This window comes from Leptodactylus fuscus, chromosome 3 (assembly GCF_031893055.1).
Source record: "Leptodactylus fuscus isolate aLepFus1 chromosome 3, aLepFus1.hap2, whole genome shotgun sequence".
NCBI lineage: Eukaryota > Metazoa > Chordata > Amphibia > Anura > Leptodactylidae > Leptodactylus > Leptodactylus fuscus.
The window spans coordinates 152,701,092-152,725,175 of record NC_134267.1 but is presented as its reverse complement, the minus strand read 5'-3'; the positions used below and the strand labels follow the sequence as shown (position 1 = coordinate 152,725,175).

Here is a 24,084-nt window from a genome sequence, read left to right as displayed (position 1 = left end):
TAAGAATTGACCACCTGGACATATAAAGTCACAGGGGCAGCCTGGAACTGGTTAAATGAGTTTTCCAGCTTCAGCAAATAACTGTTACTGTTTGCAAAATTAAGAGTTCTAAAATTATCCAATATACTTTCTGTATTAATTCCTCAAAGTTTTGTACACTTTTCTAGATCTCTTGCTTTCATCCATTCTTGTTACGGGGCATTCACACTTGCGCCCGTGTGCGCCCAGTGTCAGTCCGCCAGGTCTCTGTCCTATTCCCCAGAGAAACTGCATAGGGGACGGCTTCCCGGCGGTCAGTATTAAAACCCATTCATTTGACATGCAAGACTGCAAATTGCTTTTAAAATCCATTCAAATAAATGGGTTTTAATACTGACTGCTAGGAAGCCATCCCCTATGGAGTCTCTCTGGGGAATAGCATGGAGACCCAGCAGACTGACACAGGGCACAGCGGCGTAAATGTGCTACTACTGTGGTACTACTCGTGCACACAGATATCAATTTATTGAGAAAAATCACAAGGAGTGTAAGGTAGAAATACTGTATAAAAATAACAAGCAAATGGCATCACCAATGTGTGTCATCAGCATTATTATCTACAATGACGAAGCAACACAAATCTGCATAGTAATGTTTCTGCATGCAATAGAAAGACATAAGGTTAGCTTGAAGTGTGAATTAACAAATATATTTCTGTGGTAAAGTCAATAATATATGACTAATGTAGCCTTAAGAAAACTTTAATCATCTGGCGCAATACAAACACTGTAAAGGATGTCAGACAATTCTTATTCAAATGAAGGTTATGCAAGTCAAGAAACACCCCAGTATTCTGAATCATTCTCTGGGAAGGAGTGTAATAAGAGTTTATGTGCCTGCACTGTGATCCTGGTGAGGACAATACACTGAAGAACGCTGTCAACATTGTCACAAGACTATGGGAATAATGGTGCAGGATGACTCCAGAAGACTTCTCAATGAAGGACAAGACAATGAGATGGTAAAACTTCTGAAACTACTTCCCTATTTGTTTGACAGTAACTGTATTCAGCACATTCTTAGTCTAGTTTGGATACTTGCATCATAACATTGGCAGTGACATATATGTTGTGAATGGATTTGCAAATATAGCACATTAACTGTTGAAGTGCTGAGTAGCTCATGTGGACTGTTACCCCCAGTCATGTTTCTGGCAGGGATAACATTGCATACGTGTTTGATAAAAATAATAAGAATGAGAGACATCAAAGGTGTTATTTTTACTGGGTACATCCCTAGGATGCTTGTATTTCCTGCCAGATACTTGAGCCAGTTTCTAGTAGGCTGCCCTACTTTCTACTGACGAACATGTGATAAATTGGACTTGTCAGACCAAAACCATTTTATAAGTCGTGCACCCTTGGCTTCTGAATACGTACAGCTTTCTGAAATTAATGTACAAGATAATTTCCTTTCTTCTGTAGATAGTTAATCACATAAGTCCCAAGGGGTAAACCACACAACAGCTATGGGGTCTGAGTGTTTGGGGACCCTGGGTCAAGCCAGCCCATCTACTCCCTGTACCTTCTCTATTAAAGGACACGTGATGAAAAAGCACGGCAGGTATACAGTATATTAGCTTTTGTTTCTTAAATAAATCCTCCTTATAGATCGAGTTGTAGAACGTGTGAGGTTCTGACATAACCCACTAAGTACAGGTGCTGCATTCCCATGACGTGAAGCGGAAGATAATTTAGCTCTGCGGTTTCTAATTCTGAAGCCGTAACTAATTAATTCTTAATCTTTCTTCATTTCAGCACATTAGAAGAAAACAATGGCCTGTTGTGTTATCTTTCTTTGCTCAAAGCAATACATACCTGATAAATGGTTTTAATAAGATCACTATTGGGTTATTACATACTCTTGTGCCACATGCTGACATATTTTGTTGTGTAAAAGCTATAGGTGTGAACAGGGTGTGTACCCATGAAATGCTATTATCTTTTGTCTTGAAAGGGGAACATTGATGTATATAAAGTGGTTTGGGCCACAATAAATGCTGTTTTTTGTATCTGCATTATCTCTTTATCATCAGGGACTGTAGTTTGTATGTCTAACCTATATTGATAGATTATATCAATATTGTACATAAAGGATTATGTCTACATTGTATAGTGGACTCATGGGAATACCTTTTAAGAAGGTGTAATATCCTCTAGGCATGTGGGAGAAGCCATCCTCTCTATCTAGGGGTGACAGCGCAAATTAGCTTATAACCAAATTCAAAGGGAGCTACTTTAGGGTCAGTGCACACAGAGTTTTGACTGATTTTGACACTGAATACACCTCAAAATCAGCTTCCAAAAAAGCCTCCCAATAGAACACGATCCATATGCAGTGAGCCTCTCCATTGGCGGTTGCTCGGCATACCAACTATCTCATTTAAGGATGACTTGTCAGCTCTCTGACTTGGCTATTTTAGTAATCTGGAATATTTTTTTTATGAAAATGGTGTAATTCATCCTAATATTGATGAATAAACTGACAACTGGGTGGTACCATACTCCTTGTCAAAAGGGTGGGTTTGTATGCACTGAGTATCGCCTCAACAATGTCAGACTCTGTGAGGGGGCAACACGGTGGCTCAGTGGTTAGCATTGCAGCGCTGGAGTCTTGGGTTCGAATCCTGCCAGAAACAACATCTGTAAGAAGTTTGTATGTTCTCCCCGTGTTTGTGTGGATTTCCTCCCATTCTACAAAGACATACTGATAGGGGAAAAAAATGTACATTGTGATCCCTAAATGGGGCTCACAATCTACATTTAAAAAAAACAAAAAACACACCCCAACTGGTAACAACTAGATGTCAGGTTATTCATAGATTTCCAAGAGGAATAATAGAGGAATAGCACATAACAAAGGTACAATTAAACAAAAGCAAAATTGTACAAAAAGTGTTAGCATTATTATTTCTTTTCTTTTTTTTCATTCACATTTTTTTGAACAGGTGTGCAAATATCAAGTGGAACATATTGAAGTAAACTTCTTTTCCACTAACCCAATCCCCACAACCGCCGTACTATTACAGCGGATGTCAAGTCTTTAAAGATGGTGGCTGCTCTGTAATGTAATATACAGCGGAGAACCAGAGCTAATGCCCACGATCAGAGTTCACTCTGATTGTGGGTATTGCACTGCCCTGTGCACCCTCCCAATTAAAAAAATGTCCCTGGGGCCGGTCCCCACCAGCCCCATACCTTTAGAGTTGCAGGCTGGCTTCTGTGCAGCTAGATTGTGGGAACTGACCTGTTCCTGATTGCTGAATACTCTGAAGGCTCCCAGGCTTCTCATAAGGAAAACCAAAAGTTCATATCACCCCCTTTGCCTAGAATACATATAAAACAAAAAAATTACTGTGAAATACATACACATTAGGTATCCCTGTGTCTAAAAATGACCAGTCTACAAACTTATAAAAATGTATGGTGTACACCATAGTGGGGAAAGAAAAATCAAAAGTGTAAAGCCACCAGTTTTTCACTTTTTCACCTTTGATAAAAATTTTAATAAAAAGTGATCAAAGCAATAGACATTCCCCAAAATTGTATAACTAACAGATGCTCTATGCATCCCCGTACATGGAAATATAAAACAGTCACGGGTGTTAGAATATGGCGACTTTTAGAAAAAAAAATATTTTTTTTGCAAAGTTTTAGAATTGAAAAATAATGCTATTATGATAGATTCACGTGATAGAATTAGAGGCTAATTTTGAGGCAGATTTTGCCTCAAAATTAAAGGAAGATTTCGCCCTGATTCTGCCTCCCATTGTTTTCAGAGAACAAAACAGGACAATGAAAAAACAAGTATCCCGCTCAATCTTGCTGCAGTTTCAGCCACAGAATCCATGGCATAAGACTCCATCTTGATTAGACCCATTCAGCTGAGCCTATTCTACTTCCGAAGGCTAAAGCTCCAAGTGGCAATCCAGAGCATAAAAGCGCTACAGGAAAAACTGCGACGGCAATGCATCACGGTTCTTCTTGCAGCATTTTAGAAAGAAATTTGCAGAGGTTTCCTCTGTGGACTTTCTGTTTCAATTTTACCTATGGGGAAACTGCTGGTGGCGTTTCTGTAGGTATAATAAAGCATTCCAGTTTTGGAAATTGCTGTGTATTCGCACCACGTATATACTGTAAAGTGGTCATGGCATTCGCTAGAATCTCATTCACTTTTCTCTGACTGTAAAATGCTGTGACGCAAATCGCAGTGTTTATGTCATGTGGGGCCCTGGCCGAAGGGTGGAGAATGAAGAGAAATCTGAGGTAGGTGTCTGCACCAAATTTTTCTTTTTCTGCCATCTGACGGTAGTCTTACTGTAATAGTTCCCTAATAGCACCCCTTCACAGATAATAGTCTCCTGCCACAGATGTAATAGTGTCTCCCCAGGTCTATATATGTAATACTGCTATTTATATATTACCTGTGGCTAACTTTAATGGTGCCCTAATAGCGCAGGTATTAGTTCCCCCTCCACATAAATAATGTTATTACATATGGTTAGGGGACTTTTACTGTACTAATGCCCTAATAGTTACCCCTCCCCCACATACTGATCTCTGATGTACTGTACATAATACTCTTTTGCCTGGATAAAGAACCTTGATGTGACTGAGCAGTTGGGGCGCAGCCTGTGTGCACTGTCTATTCTCTTTCCAGCTCCTGTGGAATCATAGAATAGTAGTCAGGACCAGGAAAAAGCTGGATAACCCTTTACATCCTTCTCAGGGGTACTACATTACTACATTGTGAATGAAATAAATAAGAAAGAATTCAATTTTTTTTTTTTTTTTTTTGCTCTTTCATTTAGGAAATATTTGGATACATAACAGTCAGATGGAAAAAAGCCCTCTGCATTGCAGGATACATATTTTCCTTTGGATTGCTTTGGTTTTTGTTTGACTGGAAACCTGAATGGGAAGTCTGGGCTTGCTGCACCCCGTCTTCGCTGCAAGAAGCAGATACTGTACTACTTAGAGAAACGGTAAGCACCCCCATACTTACTCATATAAAATTGTACACAACGGGCTGGTTTACCAAGTCATGTCTTGTTCCCCTGCTGGACTTTGCACCTAATTTCTGACCCCGCATACCCCCTGCTGTGCTCCTCCAACAAACTGGAGTAAAAGCTGTGAAACACAAGTGTGCAGATTTATTATTATTATTATTATTATTATTAATAAATGTTCTAAAAACAAAACTTAGAAAGCAATCACAATTCAACTTTCAGGAGCAGAACGCAAAATGGCAGCAGAGCTGTGATTGGTTGCTGTAGGCAACTGGAACTGTTTCGTTTTTAGCATAGGCTTCACGTAGCGCAACGCTTTTTGCAGAGAGTCCAGGAAACATCTGCAGAATTCTACTTCAATTATACCTATAGAGAAACCAATGACGTTTCTGTAGGTGTAATTAACATGCTGCAATTTCCAAAACCGTATCTGTTTTGAAAATCGCAGTGTTTCCACTGCGCATATTTTTCTACATAAAGCTGTTTGTTTTTTCCCAGATTTTGCTGCTTTTTGAGCCAAAGTCAAGAGTGGCTTTAAGGCAAGGACACCATGTGGCGTATAAGTCCCCACTATCCAAAAATAGTGTTAATTATCCTGTAATTATCCTGTAAACCGAACACGGTATAAAAAAAGATACCGCAATGAGGAAATTAATGTATTTTGGTCACTTTGCTTTCCCAAAAACCTAGCAATAAATAGTATTCAGAAAGTCAAACATTTATACCAAAAACATAAAAAAATTATATCAAACATTAGTTATGTTTTTTTTATTTTTCCCGTCAGGATGAATTCAAACGATGTTCAAGAAAGAAGGTTCAGTGGACCCAGCTGTCTGAGCAGAGCTCATATGAATTCTTACATGCGGATGACAACTGTATTCTCAACAAGTCAATCATAAAGCCAGGGCTGAAGGTAAATGCTGGTTAGTTTCCTCACACTTTGTGGACAATTTTCTAAGACTGGTGTGTAGTATATCAGTCTCAACAAGCAGAGGTACCAGAGTAAGGGCCAAAATCGGGAAAAATTTTGGCATTTTACAGTATCTGCAAAATGTATAGGAATTTAATGTGAACCCCATGCCCACTTTGTGTTTCAAGCCGCAGCACAGACACGTTGTGATTTCCAAAACCGGTGCGGAGGAAAACCATGTGAACTTTCTGTTCAAAACGCTGCAGGAAGAACCCACGATGCATACCCGATGTGTTTTTTTCCGGGTAGCCGCGACTGAAAGCCAGTGCACTGCAACAACATCCAGTCGCACACTCTGCTCCAGATTAGGCCCAATGAATGGGCCAAGTCTGGAGGAGGGAGTGTCTTCAGGTAAATGTTGCGAAGGCTAATCCGCCTGAAAGAATGAGCATCTCGCTTCTTTTTTTCCGGGAGCGGGAAGAAACTGATTTCAATGGGAGCCGTCTTTTTGATCAGGATTTTGACGCGGGTACGGCCTCAAAATTCTGACCAAAAAACTACGTATGAACTTACTCTAAGGGAGAAGTATAAGAGCTTCCTTTGTATTTACCATTCCTTTTTTAGCCATTCCTGAGTTTGGCTCAAGACACTGAAGTAAAATCTGCACAAAAAAAGCAGCTTTTCCACAATGTGGGGCCTTAGCCTTAATGATTTTAAGGCATCTTCGTGTGGGCTTCATGCCAGACACTGAAATCTACATCAGCTATGTATTATTTGTGAGGCTCATTACTTCAACTCCACTTTTAGTAAAAGTTTGGTGAGTGCTGAAAAAACTGTGAAAAATTGTAAAAAAAAAAAATTATCCAAAATAAAAGGTGCCAAAATTGAGCATTTTCTACACCAAAAATGTGGCAGAAATACAAGGATACATTTTATCAGTGTGCTTACAACAAATTTAAGGTCCTATTTATTTTGAGGGGATAAACAAATTAAGATAATGGATATGCTTTTTTGATAAAACAATATGTTCCTACTCTATATTCTCTCTGCATCTGTCAGGTGTCAGTGACCTTAGAGTCTAGACCCATGATGGTGAACCTATGGCACCGTGTCAGAGATGGTACTGAAAGCCCTCTCTGCGGGCACCGTTCTGTGGAACACATTATACTGTGTGGGGCCAGTTTACAGCAGATTACACTGTGTGGGGCTCACTGTGGAGCAAATTGTACTGTGTATCGGCCACTGTGGATCAGATTTTACTGTGTGGGACCTTTCACTATTTTTATCACATGGTATTTGTTTTATAGCAGACAAGTGATATTACTACAGACTGCCCGTAACTGTCCACAATTGTGGATCCGCACAGTATTAAGGTTAAATTGCCATGCTGGCACTTTGTGATAAATTAGTGGGTTTTGGGTTGCAGTTTGGGCACTCAGTCTCTAAAAGGTTTGCAATCACTGGTCTAGACTCTTAAAGAGGACCTTTCATCAGATCGGGCACATGCAGTGTTATATACTGCTGGAAAGCTGACAGTGCGCTGAATTCAGCGCACTGTCGGCTTTCCCGATCTGTGCCCGGTGTAAAGCGCTATTGGTCCCGGGACCGTAGCGCTTTAGTGTCAGAAGGGCGTTTCTGACAGTTAGCCAGGGACGCCTTTCTGCCCAGCAGCGCCTATCGCGCTGTACTGTGGAGCGGGGAGGAACTCCCCCCTCCCGCTCCTGATAACACTCGTCTATGGACGGGGGGGGGGCGTTCCGCCCTGTTCACACTCTACAGCGCGATAGGCGCTGCTGGCAGAAGGGCGTCCCTAGCTAAGTGTCAGAAACGCCCTTCTGACTGTAAAGCGATACGGTCCCGGGACCGATAGCACTTTACACCGGGCACAGATCGGGAAAGCCGACAGTGCGCTGAATTCAGCGCACTGTCAGCTTTCCGGCAGTATATAACACTGCATGTGCCCGATCTGATGAAAGGTCCTCTTTAAAGGACTATTAAACCCAGAATCCAAGCCAATATAAAATAATTGCCTGTATGATGCCTTTCATAATTTCCTGATTTTTCTTGCTCTTGTTTTTTCTTATATCATAATTACAAAGCATGAGTACTGGGTAATATGCCAGGTAATGCTGTATTTTGACTGCTGAGTATTAAATATACCTAAGCAAACCTTCCTCATTGTTCCTTAACCACTTAAAGGGGTATTCCCAAGTACATAATCATATCTATATTTGTAGATAATGAAAAGTTAAACATTTTTTCAGATATAAGTAATTAAAAATTCTGCAAAGTTTTAAAGCTTTTCTTTCACTTTCTTAGTGGTGACAGTCTGTTGTCTTGATCAGTTGCCATGGATACGACCACTAATGCAGAAACTTTCTATGGTCTGGGACTTGTCAGGAACCCAGCCATGATTTCCTTATTGTAGCCGTGTTATCAGGTAGGGACACTACATGTATGAGAAGATATCCCAGCCACAATAAGGACATCATGGCTGATTTTCTGACCTTAGACAGTTCCTGCATTCATGGTCGTATCCACTGGCAACCGATCAAGACAACAGACTGTGACCACAAGATATTTAGAGAAAATCTTTAAAACTCTGCAAAATGTTTAATTACTTATATTTGCAAAAATGTTAAGTTTTAATTATCTACAAATGTAAAAATAATTATGTACATGAGAATACCCCTTTAAGGAAACAGGGTGGTTTGTACATTAATGCTCGGCGACTTTTTCATATTTTCTCTCTCCGCCTTTCAGAATTCATAACTAAGCATAAGTTTAACATAAGTTTTTTAAGGGTTCTTGTGAAAAAAAACCATACTAATTCTATCATAATTGTTTTAATTTTTTTTTTTTTTTTACGGCGTTCACTCTGCATTAAAAATGACTTGAATGTCATTGAAATGAATGTCATTTGCTTTGTCCAGCTGGTCATTACGATTATGGTAATACCATATTTATATTGGTTTTTATTATGTTTTACTGCTTTACATATAAAACGAATATGAATATGAATGATTTTCCTGGGTCACAGTATTCTGACTCCTATAACTTTTTTACTGTACTGTTGATGGAGATATGTCAAGGCTCTTTATTTGTGGGGCAAGTTATACTTTCTATTGGTACCAATGTTTGTCTTTCTGATCACTTTTTAATTGATTTTTTGGGAAAGCAAAGTGACCAAAATATGTTAATTTGCGCATTGCAGTATAATTTTTTATACCGTGTTCAGTTTACAGGATAATTAACACTTTTTTTGGATAGTGGAGACTTATATGTTCATGAAGGTCTCTAACATGTTTGTTTATTTATATTTGTTTACATTATATTTTTTAAATATAAAGTTTTTTAAAAACTTTTTATTATTTATTATTTTTATGTGTTTTTACTATGTGTATGTTTTTTTATTTTTTTTTTATTTTATTTTCTTACATGTCCCACAAGAAGACTTGGATCTGGGATCTCAGAACCCCTGTGCAATGTACGGCATTACATAGTATTGCAGAACATTGCATAATAGTTCCTATTGGCCCGGCATTCCTGGCTGATCCTGGACGTCATGTAAAACTCTGTTTTTCTGCTTCCTGTGACAGCACACCTTTTAACACATCAACAAAAAGACATAACAAAATATTGGGTTTCAGTGGAATCTGAAATTTTTGAAACATTCGGGTGGAATCTGGTTTATGATGAATTGATTTGCTATCCTACTAATATTATAAGTGTGAAAGTTTGTGTGTGTGGATGTTTGGATGTTTGTGAGTTTGGATGTTTGTGAGTTTGGATGTTTGTTCCTCAATCACGCTAAAACGCCCAGACGGATTTGCGTGCAATTTTCCACAAACATAGTTTTCCCTTAGGATTGAGTCACAGGCTACTTTTGGTGCCACTAAATAACATGGCTTCCTAGCAGGAGACTCACAAAAGCAGGACTCCTAGCCCCAGCTATAGACTCACACACACTGCCTGGCATTTCCTGCCTCAACCTGCCTGCACACTCCTTACTGTCACCTCAGGAGTAGCCCTCACTCTACTCACTCACATTTACATATAGATTTCCACTATATAACAGATCACATTGTCTGTATCACTACATACACAATATAACACATCACTTTGTCTGTATCACGACATACACAATATAACACATAACATTGTCTGACACAATACAACACATCACATTGTCTGTATCACGACATACACAATACAACACATCACATTGTCTGACACAATACAACACATCACATTGTCTGTATCACGACATACACAATACAACACATCACATTGTCTGTATCACGACATACACAATACAACACATCACATTGTCTGTATCACGACATACACAATACAACACATCACATTGTCTGTATCACTACATACACAATACAACACATCACATTGTCTGTATCACGACATACACAATACAACACATCACATTGTCTGTATCACGACATACACAATACAACACATCACATTGTCTGTATCACAACATACACAATACAACACATCACATTGTCTGTATCATGACATACACAATACAACACATCACATTGTCTGTATCACGACATACACAATACAACACATCACATTGTCTCTATCACTAGATACACAATATAACACATCACATCACATTTGCTAGCCCACCAAACTTTTTAAAGCACTTTTACAGTTTCACACGTCTGTGTCCGCCCAATTCTCACATCACCGCAGACGAAGTCGTGGGTAAAAGCTAGTACATTTATATAACTGGAGGCTGGTCCTTAAAGTGACCCTCCTGTCTAAAATAAAATTTAGCTATGAATAGCCAACGTATAGTAAACACAACTGGTGCTGTAAAAATACAACTGCTATAGTGTATCTCAGTTCTCAACCCCTGTTTTTCTGTCAGCATAATGGCAGCCACAATCTCAAGCTACCTTGTAAACATGTATTTAGACATGTACATCCTTCAGAAAGTAGAGACAGCACATAGTACGTTTTTTTGCTTATAAATGTAAAACATAATTGCTAATTTTGTGCAGATTTATGCCATTCAGTATTACTTTTTACTTATTTACAGTATTACTTATTAGTGCAAATACCCATCTAATCAGGCACCATTGTGGATTAGTTATACATTGTCTACCAATAAGTAATTGGACACCTGTGGTAGAATAGAAAACAACATTTATTCATATTCAATATTTGGTAGAACCCAGCAGATGCTTCCTTATGGATGGTATTGATTGACACAATACTCCTGCCTGTTGAAACTCCTGGTGTATGTGAGCCATCAGTTGGGTGCGGTTTCTCTGGCCAGCACTCGTATCCCTAGTATCTCTCAATTTCGGGGGTCTGCCGATTTAGGGCACATTCCGACAATTCACTTCGTAATCACATAGCCCACTGTTGATTTTGGGTAATTCAGTTCGCTTGCTATGTCCCTTAAGGATCGACCATTTCGGTGGTACCCCACAATTACCCCTTTCTTGAAATCGGACAACTCTGCACTTCGTGGCATCTTGCATGCGATTAATGCCAATGCTGTTTTCTATTTATTGGCAAAAGGTGTGACGTACATCACATCCACAGATATGTTCATATGCATGGGAGTCCAAATGCTTATGCAAATGTAGAACACATGTTGTAAAAGGTCTGTTGCTTATCTGGAACAATGTTAAAGTCTATTAGTTTTATTTAACACTTTATATCTCAACACGCTTAGATGTTTCTTCCTCATAAACAAGGAATAATACAGGAATAATGCAGCTAGGAAAATCACTATCGTACCCAGTCTCATTTCACTACTGAGTCACCTGGTAGGTTTCCATTGCTGCAAATGATATAGCCTTAGCTATACAAGGTGTGTGCTAATCCCATCAACTGTCATCTATAAAGGTGTTATAGCCTGCCACGTGAGACATTTAGCAGTGTTAGTGTCTTTGCCAACTTGGCAGGCAGAACGTTGACTTAGCTTGAATATAAATCCTTCATTAATCTAGAATATAAAAGATATTTCTGACTTGGCAGACACCAGTCATTGTTTCTTAGGATAATACCTCAGTTGTTAAATTCTCAGAAGTGACAAGGCACCAAACAATGTATAGTATTTTACTTTTCTGCAATACGGATAAATTCTAAATTAAAATGGTCTTAAACCCTTGGCAGGTGTATTATATTCATTGACTGGCCAAGACGACTTAGAAGAAGCCAGACCTGTAAAAGTTCCTGACTTCTGAACTGGTTATGAGCAAGTTCCATTTCATTTACAACTCGTCCTGAGATGACCTTTGTCAGCAGTACATGCCCAGTTATTACAGAGGGCCACTAATATAAAATATTACTAATGCTTTTGGGTCTGTAATTAACACGTTAAAGAAAAATGTGCTGCGTACAACAAATATTTTACACGTCTTCATACATATAATAAAACTATTGAGTAACTTTGTAAACACTTTTCATTTTATCTTAACCTCATCCTGAGTTAAAACCTGGTTTATAATACAGAGTTGTATTGCAAGCTTAGCCTTACTAGTTTATGCTCTGTTCTTATTCTTTTTGGTAACTGGGTTCTGTATATGCCTGGGGAAGATATGACTTTATGGCATATACTGGGAAGATGAACTTTGACATATGTTGCTTTTACGGTGTTATACTAGGGCATAGTAGACTATGCTATTTATAACATGGCAACACAAAATAATAGTACACCGTGGATTATGCATTTTTTTTTTTTTTTGTTAAATGTAGATTGTGAGCCCCACATAGGGCTCACAATGTACATTTTTCCCTATCAGTATGTCTTTGGAATATGGGATGGAAATCCACGCAAACACGGGGAGAACATACAAACTCCTTGCAGATGGTTTTCTGCCCTTGGCGGGATTTGAACACCAGGGCTCCAGCGCTGTCAAGGCTGCGGTGCTAACCACTGAGCCACCGTGTGGCCCCGATTATGCATTTTTTGCAATGAACCTGAATGGAGACAATTTGTAGCTTTTAGGATATGGCCTCACATTGTAGAAACACAGTGTTTTTGGCTGCTGGAGGAAACAAAATGATTAAAAAACAACAACAAAATGCTGTATTTTACAGAAGCAGAAAAATGAATGAGATTTAGTTTAATCGCATCCACTCATTCAGATCCATTTCATCTCTCACTTTTAGACTAGGACCTCACGTGGTGTAAACACCAGGATTTGCCCACGGCAGAAATGCCATTGGAAAAATCGGGCCATTTTACAGTCAGGGCAAAGTGGATGGGATTCTAGCAATTTCCATGCCCATTTTGCGGCAAAAACCGTGGTGAGGACACGTCAGTTTTGGAAATCTCAGCATGTCAATTATACCTACAGAAATGCCAGTGTTTTCCCCATAGTTATAATTGAATCAAAAAGTCTGCAGAGGAATCCTCTGCAAACTTTCTGACTAAAACTCTGCGGGAAGAACGCAATGTGTTGCCACTACGGTTTTTCCCACAGGAACGCAAAATTCGATACAATTATACTTACCAAGTCCACGAGTGATGGTCGAGCTGGATTCCCCTTGAAGTCTTCTCCCGGTGCAGCGCTGGGGCCGACTGCGCATGCGCGTGTATGCGCGTGCATGCCCGTGCATGCGCAGTTGGCTTTGCCTAGGCCGGATGCCTAGGCAGAGTGAATTCCAGCCGGAAGACGCCGCGGGGGCGCTGCACGGAGAAGACTTCTAAAGGTAAGAGAAGAACCAGCGTTGATTGGCAGAATGTATAGCATTCTGCCAGTCAACGCTGGTTCTGCATCGAACCTTAAACTTCGAACAGCTAGTAGTGTTCGATTGAGTACGAGTATTTCGAATACCGTAGTATTCGATCGGACACCTACTCGATCAAACACTACTCGCTCATCTCTAATGCTTATGGCCTACGGTGCCTCAGATAGTAGTGTACTAAAACAAGATATTAATTGTTAATGCAAAGAACTGTATGGGCTAAATAATACTTCAAGAAATCATTGTCTGTGAATACAGTTTGTCCACAAATGCAAACTATATCATCAAAGAAATCATCAGCACAATCCGTTCATTTAAAAAGGATTGAGACAAACTGGAAAATGTCTGCGGGCAGATGAATCAAAACTTGCATTTCTTTATGGAAACCATGGACACTATGGAGAGGGTCCATTCAGTTTAGCAGATTCCAGATCAAAATCTTGCATCTCTGATGGTATAGGGAACTGTAGAGTAAACAAGGTTTAAATAAATTCATTCCAAACAAATTCCCAGAAAATATATAATATATATCATACATAAACAGTGCAAGTAAAAATGTAAGTGTAGTGTTTATCAGTATTATAGATATTTGCAATAGCAGTGAACATTATTTGGAGGAATCAAGCAAGCAAACACAATAGCAAATCAACAAAGTAACATTTAAAACCAGAAGATCTAACAAATCCGATGATTACTAATGAAAAATAAAGAGATAAAAACAAAATATGCAAAATCCTATGTGTGTTGTACACAGAAATAAAAATCATTGAGTGGTATAAACATACGTACAAGAAACAGATCTGCCACTATAAACTCTATTGTGTAGTAGAAACCAATTGTAAGACCTTGACTTCATTCCAACAGCACAGACCATTAGATACGAGATGATTATATGGGCAGTTTATCCACCAGGCTGCATTGTCACATTATACTCATTTGTCATAACAGGTTAAAAGCATTTGGGTGCAGAAAATCAAGTATGTCTGGTTACATTCAGAGGAACACTTTCAGAAAGCTGGGTATGTGGCAATATTAAGGAATTGTTTGTGCAAGTTTTCCAGAAATTACAAGGAAGTCCAGTAAACTGATTTTCCTGTTTAATATTGAAGACATTTTTCTTTGATAGACAACTACAATCTACTGTGTGTGTTCTATAATATATGATTATCAGACCCCAATCACATATTTTCTAAGTCATCACTAAAATAATGGTTTTCCCATAGCATATCTGTAGGATCTGTAGTTTATTGTTGAAAGTTTGGCTTACAGTATGGCACCTGTATAACTACTGAAGGCTGTGGTTCCATGTCTCAGAAGAAAGGTGTCTACAGATGAATAGTAAGAAAGTGAAAGAGCCTATGCAACAAACTTTCTTCTGGGGGATGGAATTAACAATCAGATCTGAATTCCATGTAAAGTAATAGACTGACCATCACAAATCTAGACTGAAATATCAATCTGGTCAGCATGCTAACTCTGACCCTCTGCTACCATGTGCAACTTTTAAAAATTTTGACCGTGAGGAGGTGATCGGCCCCATTTTGAACTGGACCCGGATAGCTGCTCTGACACCGGTGTGCTGCCTACACGCAATTGTACAATTGCATGTAGGCAACACTCCGGTGTCAGAGCAGCTATCCGGGTCCAGTTCAAAATGGGGCTGATCACCTCACCACGGTCAAAATTTTTAAAAATGTAGAACATAACAGCACTCCAAAGTTGTGGTTATGCTTCATAAATAATTTCTTTATTATTATAGTGCAACGTTTCGGGTGTACCCCTTTATCAGGCACATAAGGAGCATATAGAACAGGTTCTGTAATGAAGTCCAGGTATCGAAGTCCATATGTTTTAGACAAACAAATCACTAGATCACCAGATCTATGTAGATGAGTATAGAAGGAGGGTATGAGGAATGGTCCATAAATCAGCTTGTTCCCAAAGCACATGGCGAGTAAGTAAATTCAGTGAAGTAAGCCGTTGGGTAAGCACGGACAACTATACTATGGTACCTAGCAGGAAACTGCACGCTGGACAACTGATTTAAATTTGGAAAGTTACTAGTCCAATAACAGCCCCTACAACAGAATATAAGATGTTCAGAAGATATTGTGGTGGTGGTAGACTTCCTTTATGAAAATATGAAAAAGAACTGAAATAACTGTATCCAATAGGCTATATTTTCTCTATGCATATCTGTTAGAGGCTCTTAACCTTGTTTCATGTATAATTTACTTTTTTTTTTTCAGAACACTGGATGACATGTACTCTTGTCCACAGATACACTCACGATTTGGATTAGGTTTAAGTAAAACAGAACAGGAGTTAAGGTACTGAATTATGTTTAACTTCATCACCTTCATCATCTGAAATAGATACAATATGTACAGTACCTATTACATGATCATTTTACTCATTACTTCACTTTAAATGAAAAGCCTGGTGCAGCTTCTCTAGGAAGTAATCTCTGCACGGAAATAAATTAATTCTGATTGTCCTCAAATGAACAGGATGCGTAATGACTCCCCATTACCCCCTATACAGTTCACAGGCAGTCTTAGGATAGAACAGAGAGTGCCCATCTTATAAACTATATGTCCAGTGTATTCCATAAGTAGCTAAATGGCAGAACACTTTGGCTTCCAGGAGTAGCTGTAGTATGCTGAGCTAAACTGACAAAACCACATTAATTGTGCTTAGTGGCCTCTATGTAGTAGTTTGTAGTAAATAAAGAAGGAAAACAAATCACATTATTATGTCATATCTCAATACCTGACTTTTGTTCACAAATTTGAATTGTGTTAAATATCTAATCTCTCTTTTTCAGGAGAATTGTTTGTGGTCCTAATGCCATAGAAGTTGAGATTACTCCAGTGTGGAAACTGCTATTCAAGGAGGTTAACTAACATTTATATTTTACTAGAGGGAGGACCCGGCTTCGCACGGGTATATTACATGTTTGTGTAGTGGCCCCATAAGAATTGTCCAATTTTGCACTGGTGTATTTTGTATGTGGTTTGTGTGTATGTCCATAAGCGTCATGTGATTATGTGTATCTCATTTTGGATGTCAGTGAAAAACCTGTGATCAGTTGTTATGGATACCTGGAGTAAAGCTGTATCTAATCCTTCCCCGTGTAGAACAAATGTGTGCCTACGCGCGTATCTAATCCTCTGGAGTGTGGAACTGTGTGTAGACGTGTGTATCTAATCCTACGGCATGTGGTACTCTGTGCAGACGTGTGTATCTAATCCTATGGCGTGTACAACTGTGTGCAGATGCGCGTATCTAATCCTCTGGAGTGTGGAACTGTGTGTAGACGCGCGTATCTAATTCTACGGCATGTGGTACTGTGTGCAGACGCGCGTATCTAATCCTCCCCATGTGGTACTGTGTGTAGACGCGCGTATCTAATCCTACGGCATGTGGTACTGTGTGCAGACGCGTGTATCTAATCCTATGGCGTGTACAACTGTGTGAAGACACGTGTATCTAATCCTCCCCTGTGTGGTATTATGTGAAGAGGTGCGTATCTAATCCTACAGTGTGTGGAACTGTGTGTAGAAGCATGTATCCAATCCCCCGGCATGTGGTACTGTGTGCAGACGTGCGTATATAATCCTATGGCATGTGGTACTGTGTGTAGATGAGCGTATCTAATCCTCCCCCGTGTGATACTGTGTGCTGAGATGCGTATCTAATTCTCTGGCTTGTGGTACTGTGTGCAGAGGCATGTAGCTAATCCTCCAAAGTGTGGTACTGTGTGCACACACACGTATCTAATCCTCCCCTGTGTGGTATTGTGTGAAGAGGCGCGTATCTAATCCTTCGGCGTGTGGAACTGTGTGTAGACGTGCGTATCTAATACTACTGCATGTGGTACTGTGTGAAGACGCTTGTATCTAATCCTATGGCGTGTACAACTGTGTGAAAACACGTGTATCTAATCCTCCCCTGTGTGGTATTGTGTGAAGAGGTGCGTATCTAATCCTACAGTGTGTGGAACTGTGTGTAGACGCATGTATCCAATCCCCCAGCATGTGGTACTGTGTGCAGACGCGCGTATATAATCCTATGGCATGTGGTACTGTGTGTAGACGCGTGTATCTAATCCTCCCCCATGTGGTACTGTGTGCTGAGACGCGTATCTAATTCTCTGGCTTGTGGTACTGTGTGCAGAGGCATGTATCTCATCCTCCAAAGTGTGGTACTGTGTGCACACACACGTATCTAATCTTTCCCTGTGTGGTATTGTGTGAAGAGGCGCGTATCTAATCCTTCGGCGTGTGGAACTGTGTGTAGACGCACGTATCTAATCCTACTGCATGTGGTACTGTGTGAAGACGCGTGTATCTAATCCTATGGCGTGTACAAATGTGTGCAGACGCGCGTATCTAATCCTCTGGAGTGTGGAACTGTGTGTAGACGCCTGTATCTAATCCTTCGGTATGTGGAACCGTGTGCAGACGTGTGTATCAAATCCTTCAGTGTGTGGAACTGTGTGCAGAAGTGCGTATTTAATTCTCTGGTTTGTGGGACTGTGTGCAGACCCGTGTATCTAATCCTCTGGTGTGTGATACTGTGTGCTGATCTGTGTATCTAATCCTCTGATGCGTGTATCTCAGTTTGGATATCAGTGTTGTATTGTGCATGTGGAGTGACCGTGTGTATTGCAGTTGGAATATGAGTGAAAGTCTTGCAGGTTTGTATTGGCTAAGGGGGGGGGGTGCACTGTGTTTGAAATGCTGTATCTCAGCAACGGTACCTCCGAGCGAGTTGGAGTCTCATCTTAAACCTTCCCGGATATCTGAAGTATCTTTGTACCAAATTTGGTGAAGATTGGTCCAGTCGTTTGGTTCGCATTAGAGCACAGACAGACAGACAGACAGACAGACAGAAATTCATTTTTATAATATAGAGAGATAATACATTTTATTTATATAGCGCCAACATATTCCGCAGCACTGTACAATTTATAGGGTTCAGATACAGACATACATAACAAAGAACGTCATTTCACACAATGGGACTTTCTAATGGTCTTCAATTCCACGTGACTATGAAACAACTGTCTGTTACTGTAATACTAAAGTTGGCTGTGTGTGCTGGTATAAATATATAGGCAAAAACAGTGGCTTATCCCCCCTTCCCCAGAAGAATTGTTCCACCAAATGTATTATGTGTTTTAGATTCTATTCTTTTGACTTCGAAGTTCTTATATTGCAACTCTATAGCAAAATGAGTGATGCTAAAGCTGACTACACATGTAAGATAGGTGTTGACTGTCCCACTGTATCAATCTCATCTGATTACCCCATACACATTCATGCCAAGAATTGCGTGTGTCTTAAATAGATAAAGAAGATAAAAACTACTACTAAGAAATGTCTGAGTGGCTTATCTCTCCAAAGATTGGCAGGTGAAAACTAAGGCTAGACTCACATTTGTGTTGGAGTCTCCGTGGGAGACTCTGATGCAAATCTGCCTAAAATTGGTGGAGAGAAAGTCCTTCAGGGAGGTGGACTCCATTTATAGTCTGCTTTTTAAGTGCACAGGGTCTCCATCTTTCGGTTCCCCATGCAGACCCAAGCGACAGAGACCCGAAAGCTAGTGTGAACCGATCAATTCTTATCTCCTCCAACATGCAACTGTCCAGTTCAGTCAATACTTCTTTATTAATTTACAATGTGTCAAGTATATTGACTTTTTGGTGAGCATAAACTATTATTTTGTAAAATACACCACCATATTTTTCCATCTGTATTAATTTGATTTTCCCTTGAGTAATACATTATAAGGGCCCCTTCACACGGCTGAAACGCGCGCATTTTTTGCACGTTTTTTTACGCGTGTAAAAATGAAAACGTCGCGTTTACACGACGTTTTAATAGACGGCGCGTAAACGCGACGTTTACGCGGTCAAAAGACGCACCGTAAACGCCGCGTTTATGCGCCGTCTATTAAAACGTCTTGTAAACGTGATGTTTTCATTTTTACACCCGTAAAAAAACGTGCAAAAAACGCGCGCGTTTCAGCCGTGTGAAGGGGCCCTAAACATGTTACACCGTAAATCTAAATATACCATTATACTAACATATGACAAATTCCCATTTCTTTCAGATAGTTTCATTCTCTAGTTAATCCCAAGAGCCCTCAGTACTTTTAATACAGATTTTGGTTATGAAACATAGGAAGTTCAGCTGCTCACAATAAACTGTATTCATGTTTGCATATTTTTGTTTTTCTAGGTATTTAATCCTTATTATCTCTTTCAAGCCGCTAGCCTTAGTTTATGGTTGGCAGAAGGATACATTGAATATTCTATAATTATCATATTGATTACTGTGCTGTCCATCATTCTGACAGTTTATGACCTTAGACAGGTATGGTATGTTTTATTTTATAGATATGCTGCAGGCAAGCACTAAATAACCATAGTATTATAATAACAGCTACAGCATATCATTAAAGTAATCTAAATGTAGTATATAATTTTGCTTTAAATAATAAAAAATTATAGATTTACTTTAATGTCTATATGAAGGGGCCTAAATCCAAAATGCCTGATTTGCAGCTTATTTCAGGAAAAACTTATTTTGTTTTCAAGGCATTTTCCAGGACAGAGACAGCCCCTGCTATTGGGGAAATTTATTATGAAGTAGCAGCCATTTACATAGAAGGCCATACTAGTAATACATAAGCAGATGAAGTACTCCTGGATGATATCTGCTCTTATGAGTGGCTTTCTATTTTGGCTCATGGGGATGTTCCAAGTGGAGGCCCTCCACCATGGCATCCATGTGCCCTAATAGCACATACGGACACATTAAGCTTATGTCCACATTTGCCATTTTTTCCTCTAATACAAATGAAATAAATAGTTATACAAACTTGAATTATCTTGCATTGTGAGGGGTATTTGTAGTCAGGGTATTTGTAGATTTGGAGAGGAACAGTTTTGATGTCTTATGCAAATGAAGCTATTGATGCACTCAGGGGAGGAGCAATGCTCCCAGAACTGAAGGCCCACCCCCAGTGCACCAATTGCCTCATTTGCATAAGACTTCAAAGTTGTCTTTCTCCACATCTAAAAAAAAGAAGTTGCATATATAAATGGTAGACTCCTTTTAATCTCAGATATTATTGATACTATTACTAAATACTACTGATATAGGTATATATAAGTTCCTGTAGCATAGAAAGACAGTTCTACTTGTGTCAGTGTTAATAATCCATCTGTATTTCTTCTGTGTTCCTTACTAACCTTATAAGGTTCATTGTTTTAGACATTTATTCTCTTCAGTTCATGTGAATAAAGTAATTTACACTATCTATGTACTTAACCTGTACAGCAATCTGTAAAACTGCACAAACTGGTGGAATCCAATAACAGCGCTGTGATCACTGTGCACACTAGTGACGGTGGTAAGTTTCTCCCAATATCCATTACTTGTATTGTAAGGTTCTGTTACTATCTACAGTAAATATCATTTATAGTACTTTCATTGTACAATAAAATAAATGTATCATGGCATTCTATATCTCTGTTTGCAGTTATTAAATAAAAGAAAAACTTCAAAGCTTACTTTTAAGAAATGAAAATGTAAAATTAGGGCTAGACAAAGCCACTAGTTTCCGCTGGAACAACTGCCTATCTACTGTATTTGGAAGCCTGATCATTCTTTTCGTAAAGGAACATGCCTGCTCCTTGTGTTCTTTTGGTGACAGAAGCTGCTGGGCAGAGCTGTCTTACAAGGTCTTACGCAAGCTTTTCCCATTTGTAACACGTACACGCTAAGGCTTGTTTGGTAAAATTTTAATACTCCTTGAAATTTTACAAATTACAAATGTTTATATAGTATTAAAATACTGCATAGCATTCCTGGAGAATTACTTGTTGTGATTGTGGGAAAACAGGATGATTTTTGGTTTGCTTAATTGATAAAGAATGGCAGATACGATCCCTCTTCCTAAAAGCTATAATACATTACACTTCTGTTCAATTGCTTTCTAAATATAATAAGTAACATTCTAAATAGTCGTCATTACAAATGATATACTATTTGATTGATGTAGAGTCTCTATAACTCCTTTATAACAATGGATGCGATGCTGCTTTTTACATAAATCTATTAAACCCAAAACAAAACCAAAATTATTGGAGCGGTCCCGAAACCACAACAACCATGAATATCATAACAACTCAAGACTCGCAGAATATAAAAAATAATCAATTTATTAACAATCATAATTAATAAACATCAATAAACAACATACACTCACCGGCCACTTTATTAGGTACACCATGCTAGTAACGGGTTGGACCCCCTTTTGCCTTCAGAACTGCCTCAATTCTTCGTGGCATAGATTCAACAAGGTGCTGGAAGCATTCCTCAGAGATTTTGGTCCATATTGACATGATGGCATCACACAGTTGCCGCAGATTTGTCGGCTGCACATCCATGATGCGAATCTCCCGTTCCACCACATCCCAAAGATGCTGTATTGGATTGAGATCTGGTGACTGTGGAGGCCATTGGAGTACAGTGAACTCATTGTCATGTTCAAGAAACCAGTCTGAGATGATTCCAGCTTTATGACATGGCGCATTATCCTGCTGAAAGTAGCCATCAGATGTTGGGTACATTGTGGTCATAAAGGGATGGACATGGTCAGCAACAATACTCAGGTAGGCTTTGGCGTTGCAACGATGCTCAATTGGTACCAAGGGGCCCAAAGAGTGCCAAGAAAATATTCCCCACACCATGACACCACCACCACCAGCCTGAACCGTTGATACAAAGCATGATGGATCCATGCTTTCATGTTGTTGACGCCAAATTCTGACCCTACCATCCGAATGTCACAGCAGAAATCGAGACTCATCAGACCAGGCAACGTTTTTCCAATCTTCAATTGTCCAATTTCGATGAGCTTGTGCAAATTGTAGCCTCAGTTTCCTGTTCTTAGCTGAAAGGAGTGGCACCCGGTGTGGTCTTCTGCTGCTGTAGCCCATCTGCCTCAAAGTTGGACGTACTGTGCGTTCAGAGATGCTCTTCTGGCTACCTTGGTTGTAACGGGTGGCTATTTGAGTCACTGTTGCCTTTCTATCAGCTCGAACCAGTCTGGCCATTCACCTCTGACCTCTGGCATCAACAACGCATTTCCGCCCACAGAACTGCCGCTCACTGGATGTTTTTTCTTTTTCGGACCATTCTCTGTAAACCCTAGAGATGGTTGTGCGTGAAAATCCCAGTAGATCAGCAGTTTCTGAAATACTCAGACCAGCCCTTCTGGCACCAACAACCATGCCACGTTCAAAGGCACTCAAATCACCTTTCTTCCCCATACTGATGCTCGGTTTGAACTGCAGGAGATTGTCTTGACCATGTCTACATGCCTAAATGCACTGAGTTGCCGCCATGTGATTGGCTGATTAGAAATTAAGTGTTAACGAGCAGTTGGACAGGTGTACCTAATAAAGTGGCCGGTGAGTGTATAAGATAGGGAAAACACACAAGGGGACAAAAAAACCCACACAATCGATGGCAGTATGACACCTAACCCTCCCACTAATGATGACTGAGAGAAATCCTATAATATGAATATAGTATCGCAGAACTGGATAGAATATCCGATATAATAATTTCTATCAAAAATATACACAATATAGAATAGATACTCTGAAGTGATGATAGGATATTCCAGCCAGAATGATAAATATATATCCGCATTCGTACTCCCACCACATGTCAATAAATACAGCTAAGAGGATAATGTAAATGCATACCCGTTGGTAGAGACATGACCAAATGTCAGCAATGCCACAGGGGGAGATACTCAGCAGAAGGAGACTCTCAGTACATCAGAAGATGGGACTTGTTGAAACGCCCGACGGCGTTTCGGCGACACCCGGCTTCGTCAGGAGGGTTTTGTCCCCTTGTGTGTTTTACATAAATCTAGACTGTATTGGGAGACAGAAAAGAACCAAGAGTCTGCAGGGGAAACGATCATACAGATAGCATTGATGTTTGTGCCAAAACAGGCTAAAACTGAAAGCAGAACAGGAATGTAGCTGTGTTAGAAGTGGAAGCTGTCGAGGAATGAAGTTTTACTAATTGATCAAGTCTGAAAAATATTTGTACGCATTCAGGAAGGATTTATTTTTTTACATAAATGGACATACAATATATGTCCAAAATAGGTTTTTTGAGATGTGTATAGTGACATCTCCATAACAAAGCAAATCTTTAATGGCTAACTCGAAGAAAAATAATCCTGCAGTATGTGAAACCTAACAAAACCTAAGATTGTGAGCAAAGATCAATCATATCAATGGGGCTATCAATGCTTATAAAATACTTGAGGCATAACTTGTGGAGATGCAGATCGTGTA

At 39.5% G+C, this 24,084-nt stretch overlaps 1 protein-coding gene across 1 annotated transcript in view; it reads left to right on the top strand.

Annotated features, from left to right (window-relative positions):
* The first annotated feature begins 852 nt into the window (after nt 1–852).
* Nucleotides 853–24,084, top strand: part of LOC142197895 (putative cation-transporting ATPase 13A4) — a 72,273-nt gene continuing 49,041 nt past the window's right edge. Inside the window, exons 1-8 of the mRNA XM_075268566.1 lie at nt 853–1,000; nt 4,850–5,023; nt 5,832–5,960; nt 14,637–14,707; nt 15,938–16,018; nt 16,516–16,585; nt 19,937–20,071; nt 21,041–21,113. Of these exons, the coding sequence (XP_075124667.1) occupies nt 938–1,000; nt 4,850–5,023; nt 5,832–5,960; nt 14,637–14,707; nt 15,938–16,018; nt 16,516–16,585; nt 19,937–20,071; nt 21,041–21,113 (796 nt within the window). The 5' untranslated portion in view covers nt 853–937. The remainder of the gene's footprint in view (nt 1,001–4,849; nt 5,024–5,831; nt 5,961–14,636; nt 14,708–15,937; nt 16,019–16,515; nt 16,586–19,936; nt 20,072–21,040; nt 21,114–24,084) is intronic.